A 9,654-nucleotide genomic window follows, 5' to 3' on the forward strand; every position below is an offset into this window, starting at 1 on the left:
TATCGGAACCATAGAACTGAGCCGAATGCAGATTTCATGGAGTACAAAAAAAATTAAAGCGGTAAAACGAAATTTGAGGGAAAAGAAACAAAAATACTTCACGACGCGTCAATTTGAAGGCACACACGCAAATCCTCTTCATTAGGCCAGAACCATGCCTAAGCGAAGCAATTACCTCCAGTCCAGAGCATAGAACTTACATAGAGGTGATAAAACAACAAAAAGCTAAAACTGCAAAGGAGAATGAGGGATTCTATTTCTGGGTGTTCAATTACTCAAGGACGCGTCTTAACTAACAAATATCAGAGAACAACAACCCCCGCAAGATATGAAACCTTTAGGAATTCATTATAGTCAATTTTGGATTGAAACTTCGATGCGACGAAGGCTTTTGATGGTCAATCTGAGCTTCAGGAACCTACCATAGTATTTTTGTATCTCCTCCCCCAATTTTCATTCTCCTACTTTATAAATTTGTATATATCTTTAGAGCACTAATTCTAATAGTTCTATGGTCATTGATTTTGCCTAACTTTATGCACAGAATTGTTATGGCCTTTTCTTCGACTTTCTCATTTCTGTTTGCCAAAAAAGGAGTGTTATGTCACGTCACAGAGGGTTGGTTGTGTATGGTTGTCGTCTACCTTACCTTACGTCGTCTCACCTGAGACAGGGTCCAATTTGTGACCTGAGCAAAGGTACCTCCATAATTGTGGACACATGTAAAATAATAAAGTCAAAATGCATCCCAAAAACATTGATTATCAAATTTTCAAATTGGTGAACAATAAGAATGTCACTCACATTGACTGGCCATTTCTTTTGTTTTATTCATTAACATATTTGTCAGTTGAGTGGGGTTGCCATGGCTACAAAGACTATTTCCTAAAGAAATTGTTTAAATATGCAGATTAGATGTGGTTGATGCTCTTATTGTTCTTCATTTTGAAAATTTGACATTCAATGTTTTTGGGATGCACATTTGCTTTATTATTCTGCAAGTGTTTACAAATACGGAGGTACCTTTGTCCGGATCACAAATTGGACCCTGTCTCAGGTGTCTGCTTCTGAATATTGAACTTTGAAGAAAATTAAATCTATAGAATTGATATTTTGCAGAAGGATTCATTCTGTGTGTAATTATCAGTCCCGTAAACACCTGCGGTTTGTTGACGTGCGTTCGCAGATACGTAGTAGCATCTGAACGGAGAGTTACAAATCCGATGATTATCGCAGAGAATTTGGAAATTCCACCTGCACCTTTCTTCATGTTTGTTCACTCTTGGACCTTTACTTACCAAATTACCATGGTGAGTATCGATTCGGATCTATTTTTATATGGAATTAGGGCCTCTGAGGCTGAGCGCTGAGCACCCTAACATTTTGACAATAACCAATTATTCAGCTTGATGTTCGGCGACTCCCGCTGTGGCGTCGCCTGATCACGATCTTTGCAGAACGACCCTTGAAACTTGAAAGGCCCCAGCGCACGAGATCGACCGCAACAGCTACTTAATGGTCGGTGGATGACTTGACCCGACTTTTGTTTCTACTGCTGGTGACGACCGCTGACGCGTCGTCACTGACAACTTCACTTCAAAAGACAACGAGACCAGCCCCGTCGCGTCAAGCATCAGTCGTGACAGTCGTCCACGTCAAATCTACTTGTAAACTGAATGAAGGGGACGTAGATCGTGTAGAATTAGTAGGCAGCGTCACTATGGAGGAGGATTTCCCACATGAAAAGTAAAGCAACCTGAGTTGTTATATTGATTCAGGAAGTCACCGTAGGTCACCGTTTTTGTGTTTAAATTTGAAACCAATTTTCTTGTTCGGGAGTTGCAGATCCCTTGATCCCGTGCCTCGACTTCGCAAGTCAAATATTCGGTTCTCGTCTATTCTCGTCTGACTTGATACAGTTTTCGATCTGTATGGAATCGCCTTAAAAAACATGTGGATGTTATTTACGAGATGAAGTATCGTCTGGTAACTTCACTCTGGTGGAGTAGTCGCCAAGTAGTCGCTGGAGAGTAGGAGTCAGGAGTTCGGCACGATAATTTTTTTTCCCACCCCTTGTAAGAGCCAGATAAGGGTCTAAAAACCTTGAGGATCTGCGGCACTACCCGAAAATCTTCTCCCCATTGAAATTCGACTCGGATGACCCTAAGTATGTATTGACGGAAATCGAGGTCTGTCACGGTGAGCGTTTGTTTGTGGGCATTCAAAACGTCCACGTTGAGAGCGGTCATTATCACTTTCCTTCTCCCTCTTACATCCATATGGATGGAATGCTTGGATCCAGCTTCGCCAGCCTTACCCAACAGGCACAGTTCCAAACATACTTCCAAGGTACTTACGTTCATCAAGCAACATGTTGCTTCCGTTGCTAATAGCTTTTCCGAATCAGTCGCGATCACGGCTGCGGTTCTTTATGACCACGGTCAGTTCTTTAGGAATTCCTTCTCAAACGAACGCTAACAGTTGGGTATTCTAGTCATAACATTGGACGTAGAGGTGAGGTTTACTTGTTACTGGCGCCCGACCTTCTCTTACCTTGTCGCTACTAGGTCGAGCTCATCTGGGTATGGTTAAATGCGGGGGCGAGACCTGCTATTGATTGTGTTCGCAGAAGAAAAAATGGTCCGCTGTGAATGTCTTCTTCATAATTGTACGTTTTTCGTACCTGAGCTTCGGGTATTGATTTCATGAACGATCGGGTTTTCAGAATCGATACTTAGGCGAAGCCGTTCCCTTGTACGCGAAAATTCTGACATTTCCGTTATTATGATTACGTTTTGCTCAAAGGCGTTGTTAGATACTTGGCGAGAGGTGGGGAATATCGTTTCTCAACTTAGAGCCGTTAAGCTAATTGTTTCGTTCAAGTTTTGATACTTCGATTTTCCCCCCAGGACGTGAGTTCGAAATTTACTCTACTCCTTAACGTTTAACTTCAATACTTACCACTTCCTGTTTTCCTTGCAAAGAATGTGTCTCAGGAGTGAGTCTAGACTTCTTCCTCTGCATGACAATTAGCTTCAACTCATACAATTGCTTAGATGTACGTAAATACCACTCTCAAGAATAACGCCAACGGGCTGATAACTTGCAGGTAATATTGCGTCAAAGGTTCAAGGATGGGGATCCCATGTTGTGATTTGGTCGATGCAAGGTTCGTAGCAGGCATACTACCATTATCACTGACTGACTTGAGTCGATGACCAACCCAGCCATTATGCTATATCGAATCTGTTGCCTGTACAAGAATTCAAGAAAGGTAACAATTTGGATGTCTATCCTATTTGCCCTTGAAATAATCTCGATGGTGGTGACCGACGCGCTTTACTTGCGTGACCTCCCCTGTAATTTTTTTAATGAAATAAGTCATATCGATTACTTATCCTCATTTTATCCAGCTCATGGTGGATCTAATGCTCCTACTTCCTCGGGCCCTTCCTCTCCATGTCCTCCAGGCCCTCCTCCTTCAGGCGGTCCTCCAGGTCCTCCTCCTTCAGGCGGTCCTCCAGGTCATCCTCCCTCAGGCCTCCCTCCCCCTTCTTCCTCGGGTCTTCCTTTTTCTCAAGGAAACATCCCCGTATGCCTAGTATTTTCTCCAAGCTGGTATTTAATATCGTGGACGCCAATATTTGTGCTTGAGCTGCTAATCCTGCTAATGGGATTACGAGCTGGCTTAAGCTACTTCAAGGAAACAAGATCACTTCCCTCATTAAACAGATTTCCTTTACATTCAATCCTGCTGCGCGACAGTATTCTGTTTCCCATGATGTAAGAAACATTTCAATGCGTGCGTCGTGCTCAACCCTCGAAATAGCGCTTTTTTCATAGGGATCTTCAGTATCATGGGGTGGGCTCAACCAACGGTAAGGCATCAGACGTTTAGATATTCTTCGCGCTCATCTTTTCGCAGCGTTATTACATGCCAGTCGCCAACGGCTTACCCCAATTATTCTCGAGAGTTTTAGGCTGCCGCCTGATTCTTAATCTTCGAGAGGCGTATTATCTTCCTTTCGAAGAAGAATGTGGGCAGCCTGACAAGCTTCCGACTCTTATCTTCCATAACACCGTGACAGATGACGAGCCCGGAGTGGTGGATTAACTTTTGGGTGCCTCTGAGATGCTGCTTGTGCCTGAAAATTTGTACTCGTTTTTAGTATTTACTTCGGTGTCGCGGTATCGAGATTCAGCTGGAGCCTTGGAGTGCAGAATTGAGACGTGGAATAGGACTAATCGGAATTGGGACATCTACATATTATTACATATGACATACCTCCAATGTTCGGTTCAAAGGTGGTGTGTCCAGTCGCAAATCCCCGAAAGGCGCCTGCGTTGAAGAGCGTTGAAGTCACTCATTCCAACGTTTACAGAACCAGGCCCACGTACCCAAGCTCCTGGCTCACTTCCGGGGTCGAAAGCAACTCGCGTTGATTGGCAAACAATTGCAAACTTACACTAACTTTCCGATTTCTGCCCATCGTCGTCAACGTCAGTCAAGAATCCTCCAAGGCCGTCCTCAAAATCCGCCACGTAAGTAGCTAATTCTTTGCCAATCGCCCCTTAGAACCCATGAACGCTCATTTTACGCCGTTTTGCGGGGTGCGGTGTGCTGGATTGGCCATTTTCCGTTTGGATGATATCTGACCATCCTTTTCACAGCCGGAAACAAGTGCGATGCAAGCTTCGCAGTACGTCCTTCAACACTCTCGTTGGGAATGGCGTTGAATTTGATGATATGGCTTCAGCTTCCGCCTCAATAAACCCACCTGCCCAGCATGATCATGTCGAAATAGAATAGGCGCGTCATCTACGAGAACCTCTTCAAGGGTGCGTCTTGATCTTTCAATGCCTTTCCGCCTTCTAAAACCTCGTTGGGAATATAGAGGGTGTCCTAGTTGCGAAAAAAAAGACTTCAACGCGCCGAAGCACGAAGAGCTCGATGTACCCAATCTCCAGGTCGTCAAGGCTCTACAGAGTTTGACCTCCCGGGGTTACGTCAAGACCCAATTCTCGTGGCAGTAGTACTACCACGTTCTCACCCCTGAGGTTGTGGAGTATCTCCGTGAATGGTGCGTTTTCTCTTTGCAATGACTTGTGCCCTTCTAACGCCAACGGCTCCAGGCTCCACCTCCCTGCCGAAATTGTGCCCGCTACTCACAAAAAGGCTGCACGTCCCCCACGCCCCGCCACTGTTCGCCCTGGAGGAGGAGAGGATGCCTACCGTGCTCCCCGTGGCGGCCTCGATGGCTATCGTAAGAAGGAGGGTGGTGCCCCTGATAACTTCAGGCCCCAATTCGCTGGTGTTGGAAGAGGCGGACCCAGGGATTAAAGGGCATGGTAATGAGTCCTATTATGACGAAAAACTTGTAGTATGGCCATGCATTTTGATCGTATGCCTTCCATCTTTATATCAGCTTTTTTGCAACCTCTATTTCTCTTCACGTTCCAGGACCGTATGGACATGTGAATGTACGCTGGGAGAGTTTTCAGCTTCTGGGTGAATCCATGACTCTCCGCCGTTTTCCTCGTTCAACCTGGCTCGATAGCACACTGCTGGAGGGTGTCGGAAGGTTATGCGCTCATTCAACAGAAGTATATCGATCAAAAGGGACAAAAAGAACCATGGAGAAGAACCTCAGAAAAGGGAATGATGACGCGATGGATGCGCGATGACCGCACCACTCTTTTAACGGAAGGAAGCAAAGCGGGAGGACCACACCAACGGCACATGGGTGAGGGAGAGATAAAGGGAAGCAGACGTTTTCGAAACGGGAGGGTAATTAAACCCAGGCACTGTCACTGTGTTGGGAGCGCGTAGGAACAGCGTTAATTAGGAAGAGGGAAGCGTTATGAAGGGAAGGGAAGAAAGAAAGAAAGAAAAGCAAACGAGAATGCGCTGTGGAGTCGGTCGGAGCAAAACAAACGGAAACCCGTCGGGAGACGAGTCGGCTCTGAATGAAAGGCGTAAAAAAAGAATGGAATAAATGGCGGGAGGGGTAGAATGCGAGGGAGGTAGAAAATTAAGTGGTGATACGAGAAATGGACTCCGTCAACGCAGGGCAAAAAGAAGGAAGGAAGGAACACCCTTCAAAGGAACTTATGGGCTTAAAGGGAGATGAACTGAGTCACGGTATTTCCCTCTGTAATCTCCTCTGTTTAGCGGAGAATGTCCGGGTGGTTAACTTTGCTTGCGTTCAGTCAAAGGGCGGGAATGGGAAGCGGGCTGTAAGTTATGGTCAGGAAGAGGCAACGAAGAAGGTGGAACGAAGGATTAGAAAGGTGTGAATCTCAGCGGGGAAAACGCGCATGAATCTGGGGAGGAATAGGAAGCTGAGCTTCCCCGCCTAAAACCACGTTCACTTCTTCTCAGTTCTCTTCACTAATTTGTTCATTTTGTACTCTATTCCCTGAGTCCATAAGCTAGTCCTGAGCCATTCAAATTTCTCCAGCTCTCATTCGCAGTTCTGTCGAAGGGTCGCCATGCTCCAAGATCCCTTCGGTCCCTCCGCCCTTGTCCCGTAGTTGCCTGAATTATGTTCGGTATGGTGGGTGACTGTATTTTTCGGTTTTTTTCCCCCATGGTTTATAAGCAATTGGATTCGATTCTTCCGTCTATAGGGATTATTATGCTCGTCGAAAGAAGGAAAACTATACAGGGGCCGTCCCACCAATCCTACTCGGATTCCTCGCGAGCGTCTGGCCAACTCTCTGGGCTTGAATAGAGCTGAATCGGTGCAGCTCCTCAGGCTTCGCCGAGATCTTTCCGCCAAAGCCCACTTTACGTGCCGCACGCTTGATGAACGACACACGATTCGAGTAGAGCGATTCGTGGATGGACGCGGCGCGCGATTGGGTGCGGGTGGGTGGGACGCCGGTGGCAGCCACTTCTTGGGCAATGCGCTCACGACGCTTGCGGATAGCCTTGATAACGGTGGCTTTCATTCCAAATTTAACCCAGCCCAGAGGGATGAACCAGATGATGTTCTATATATACGATATGTCAGGATAAGGTTAACGCGTGACTGGAGAAAAGATACCCACCCAGATCCAAACAATGCTGATCCAACCACCAGAGATCTTAGTGAAGCCCATGTCACCGTACGCAGCAATGATGGTCGAGATGAATTGGGCAAAGCAGAACGCGCCCATGAGTGCTGTAGAGGGCCGCTCCATGAAGGAGCCGTGCGAACGGGTGACGAAGATGAGGGCTTGTGAGATGATAGCAACTTGAAGGTAGACAATCATGTGCAGCTTGGGGTCGTTGTGCGAGATAGGAGGTGCGGTGTCGAGGGAGACACCGAACTTGTCTTGGAAGAAGTTGGTCTCGATGATGATGCAGACGAGGGCAATGCTAGTGTTCGAAAATGTCAGCCGTGAAATTGATAAGTTGGGTACGACGAACTTACGTGGACGCAGTGAGGTAAATACCATATGCAAAAGCGTACGAGAAAATCTCAACCAAATCCCAACTATCCGGCGTCAGAGGGGGAAGCACATGATCAACCGAAAGTGTCATGATCGTCTCATCATTGAGGAGTGCAATGATCAGAATCATAAACGGCGGGAAGTTGAACTTGTACACAAATGACAGGATGGCGAAACACACAACGATACGGATGGTGACGGCGCACGCGTAGTTCGAGTAGTTCCTCATACGTTGGAAGATAATACGGGATTGGCGGATGGCGTGGACGATGGTGGAAAGACTCGGTTCGTGAGCACGATATCAGCAGCACCACGAGCAGCGTCCGTTGCACATTCCACAGCGATACCGACATTGGCACGAGACAGAGCAGGGGCGTCGTTGGCACTATCACCCGTCATCGCGCACAAATGCCCAAGCCCTTGTAACCGCTTGACAATTTCGTACTTGTGCTCAGGGAACACACCAGCGAACCCATCAGCATCCATAATCATCTGATCAAGGTTGCTGAACTTGTTTCCGGGGGCGGGGCCGTCCTTCAACACCTTCGCAGGGTACATGTGGTCTCCCAGCCCAAGACGGCGGCCGGTTTCTTTGGCGATAGCAAGTTGATCACCAGTGACCATTTTGACGCGAACACCAAGAGCCAGTGCATCATCAATGGTTTGCTTGGTATCACCACGGGGAGGATCAAAGATAGCCAGGAGACCAATCAGCTCAAACCCGTTACCCTCAGCGTCATGATCATCACCATCCAATTCCTCGTAAGCGACAGCCAGGGCACGGAGACCGCGGATAGCAAAGTCTTCTACGTCCTTCTCCAACCTCTCCTCCAGCTCCTCGGTCTTGTTGCGCGTGCAAAGTTCGATGATGATACCCGTCATACCCTTGGTGACACGCTTAAGTTTGCCGGTTGACTCTTCACGGTATGTGATCTCGGTACACTTATCGATGGGGTTGAATGGCTTGAAGTCGAGCAGTTTGATTCCGGCACGAGCACGGGCTGTATCTCCGAGTGCTTGAACGACGGACGTGTCAATGGCGTCCTGATTCTCCACACGCGAGGCGTAAGCGGCAAGGATTATAACATCCTCCGCGGAGAAGGGGCCGTATGTCTGGATAGTGTTGCGGTCGATGGTGAGCTTGTTGGTGGTCAAGGTTCCGGTCTTATCAGAGCACAGGATAGTAACACCAGCCAACTCTTCAATGGCGGTGATGCGTGTAACGATGGCCTTGTACTTGGCTAATTGCTGAGCGCCGACGGCGAGGGTGACTGAGAGGACGGTGGGCATGGCAATGGGGATACCACCGATGAGAAGAACGAGGATGTTGTCGAGACCATCGCGATATCTGTACCTGAAGCCAGCGTACAGGACAAAGATTTCCGCAATGACGAAGACACCAATGGTGACAAGACAGAAAGATCCGATTTGAGCCAAAATCTTCTGCAAGTGACCAGTGGTGTCATCATCCTGGCCCACGAGCGAGGCAGCACGACCAAAGAAGGTGTTGGGGCCAGTGGGGATAACCTGTGAAACCTCAGTGCGTGCGGGGACTTCGTGCGATGGAGTCTCGTAGTACCGTAGTAGCTTGTCATAGTGTAGTGTCGATGAATAGAAGTAATTGGAGAGAACGCGACTGTTGAGGTCGCGCTCGTCTCCTAGGGTTGCCTAGAAGTCCTAGGCAGACCCTCGTTAACCCAGAGGACGGGCTCTCATATCCTGTGGAGGAGGGAGCATTGTACAGGGCGCTCACCCTTTGGTCTTACCAGCAGTGGACATAGGACGCTGATCACCGAGCTTGGTAGCAAGATAGTGATGGTTTATGTCTACAGCCGTTTGCATAATTCCGTGAACACCGAAAATTCTTTTTCTGGGCGTGACGTGACTAGTCACCTGACTAAGCACAGCTTTCCCTTGCGCTTTTCAGAAGTTCAGACGGTCCTGCGCCTCGTTCTTTCGCGTCTTGACCGGCGGAAATGTATAAAAAATATCCCTCCTCAATTATGGAAGGCATACTGGTCCTTTTGTCAAAGGATTAGTTATATTTTGCCATGTTCTCAGCCTTTGTGCATGACTTTTCAAACAAGCCTGACAAAACAGTGGGCCAGGTCTTTATTTAACCCCTCTACAATGCACTAAGCCACCATAAGTATGTAGCTCCAGATCTTCAGGTAGCGAAGGTGTCATGAATGTAACTCTTCACTTCATTTGAGCCGT

General features: G+C 47.5%; 1 protein-coding gene and 1 pseudogene across 2 annotated transcripts in view; both read left to right on the forward strand.

Annotated features, from left to right (window-relative positions):
- The window catches only part of LACBIDRAFT_315296 (uncharacterized protein), a 6,521-nt gene extending 2,333 nt beyond the window's left edge, over window positions 1–4,188 (forward strand). Inside the window, 15 exon segments of the mRNA XM_001889548.1 lie at window positions 2,408–2,440; window positions 2,495–2,514; window positions 2,568–2,582; window positions 2,630–2,668; window positions 2,726–2,754; window positions 2,816–2,829; window positions 2,884–2,909; window positions 2,985–3,000; window positions 3,110–3,169; window positions 3,228–3,359; window positions 3,415–3,461; window positions 3,516–3,549; window positions 3,596–3,878; window positions 3,926–4,160; window positions 4,173–4,188. The gene's annotated coding sequence lies outside the window, so the exon portion shown is untranslated.
- Window positions 4,189–4,805: 617 nt separating this feature from the next.
- Window positions 4,806–5,341, forward strand: LACBIDRAFT_255972 (annotated as a pseudogene; the record flags this gene model as incomplete). Its single annotated transcript has 3 exons — window positions 4,806–4,839; window positions 4,898–5,081; window positions 5,134–5,341. Coding segments are annotated over 3 exons (426 nt in total), but the record flags the coding sequence as incomplete, so codon positions are not given.
- Window positions 5,342–9,654: the final 4,313 nt, after the last annotated feature.

Source organism: Laccaria bicolor, genomic scaffold, assembly GCF_000143565.1.
Source record: "Laccaria bicolor S238N-H82 LACBIscaffold_69 genomic scaffold, whole genome shotgun sequence".
Classification (NCBI taxonomy): Eukaryota; Fungi; Basidiomycota; class Agaricomycetes; order Agaricales; family Hydnangiaceae; genus Laccaria; species Laccaria bicolor.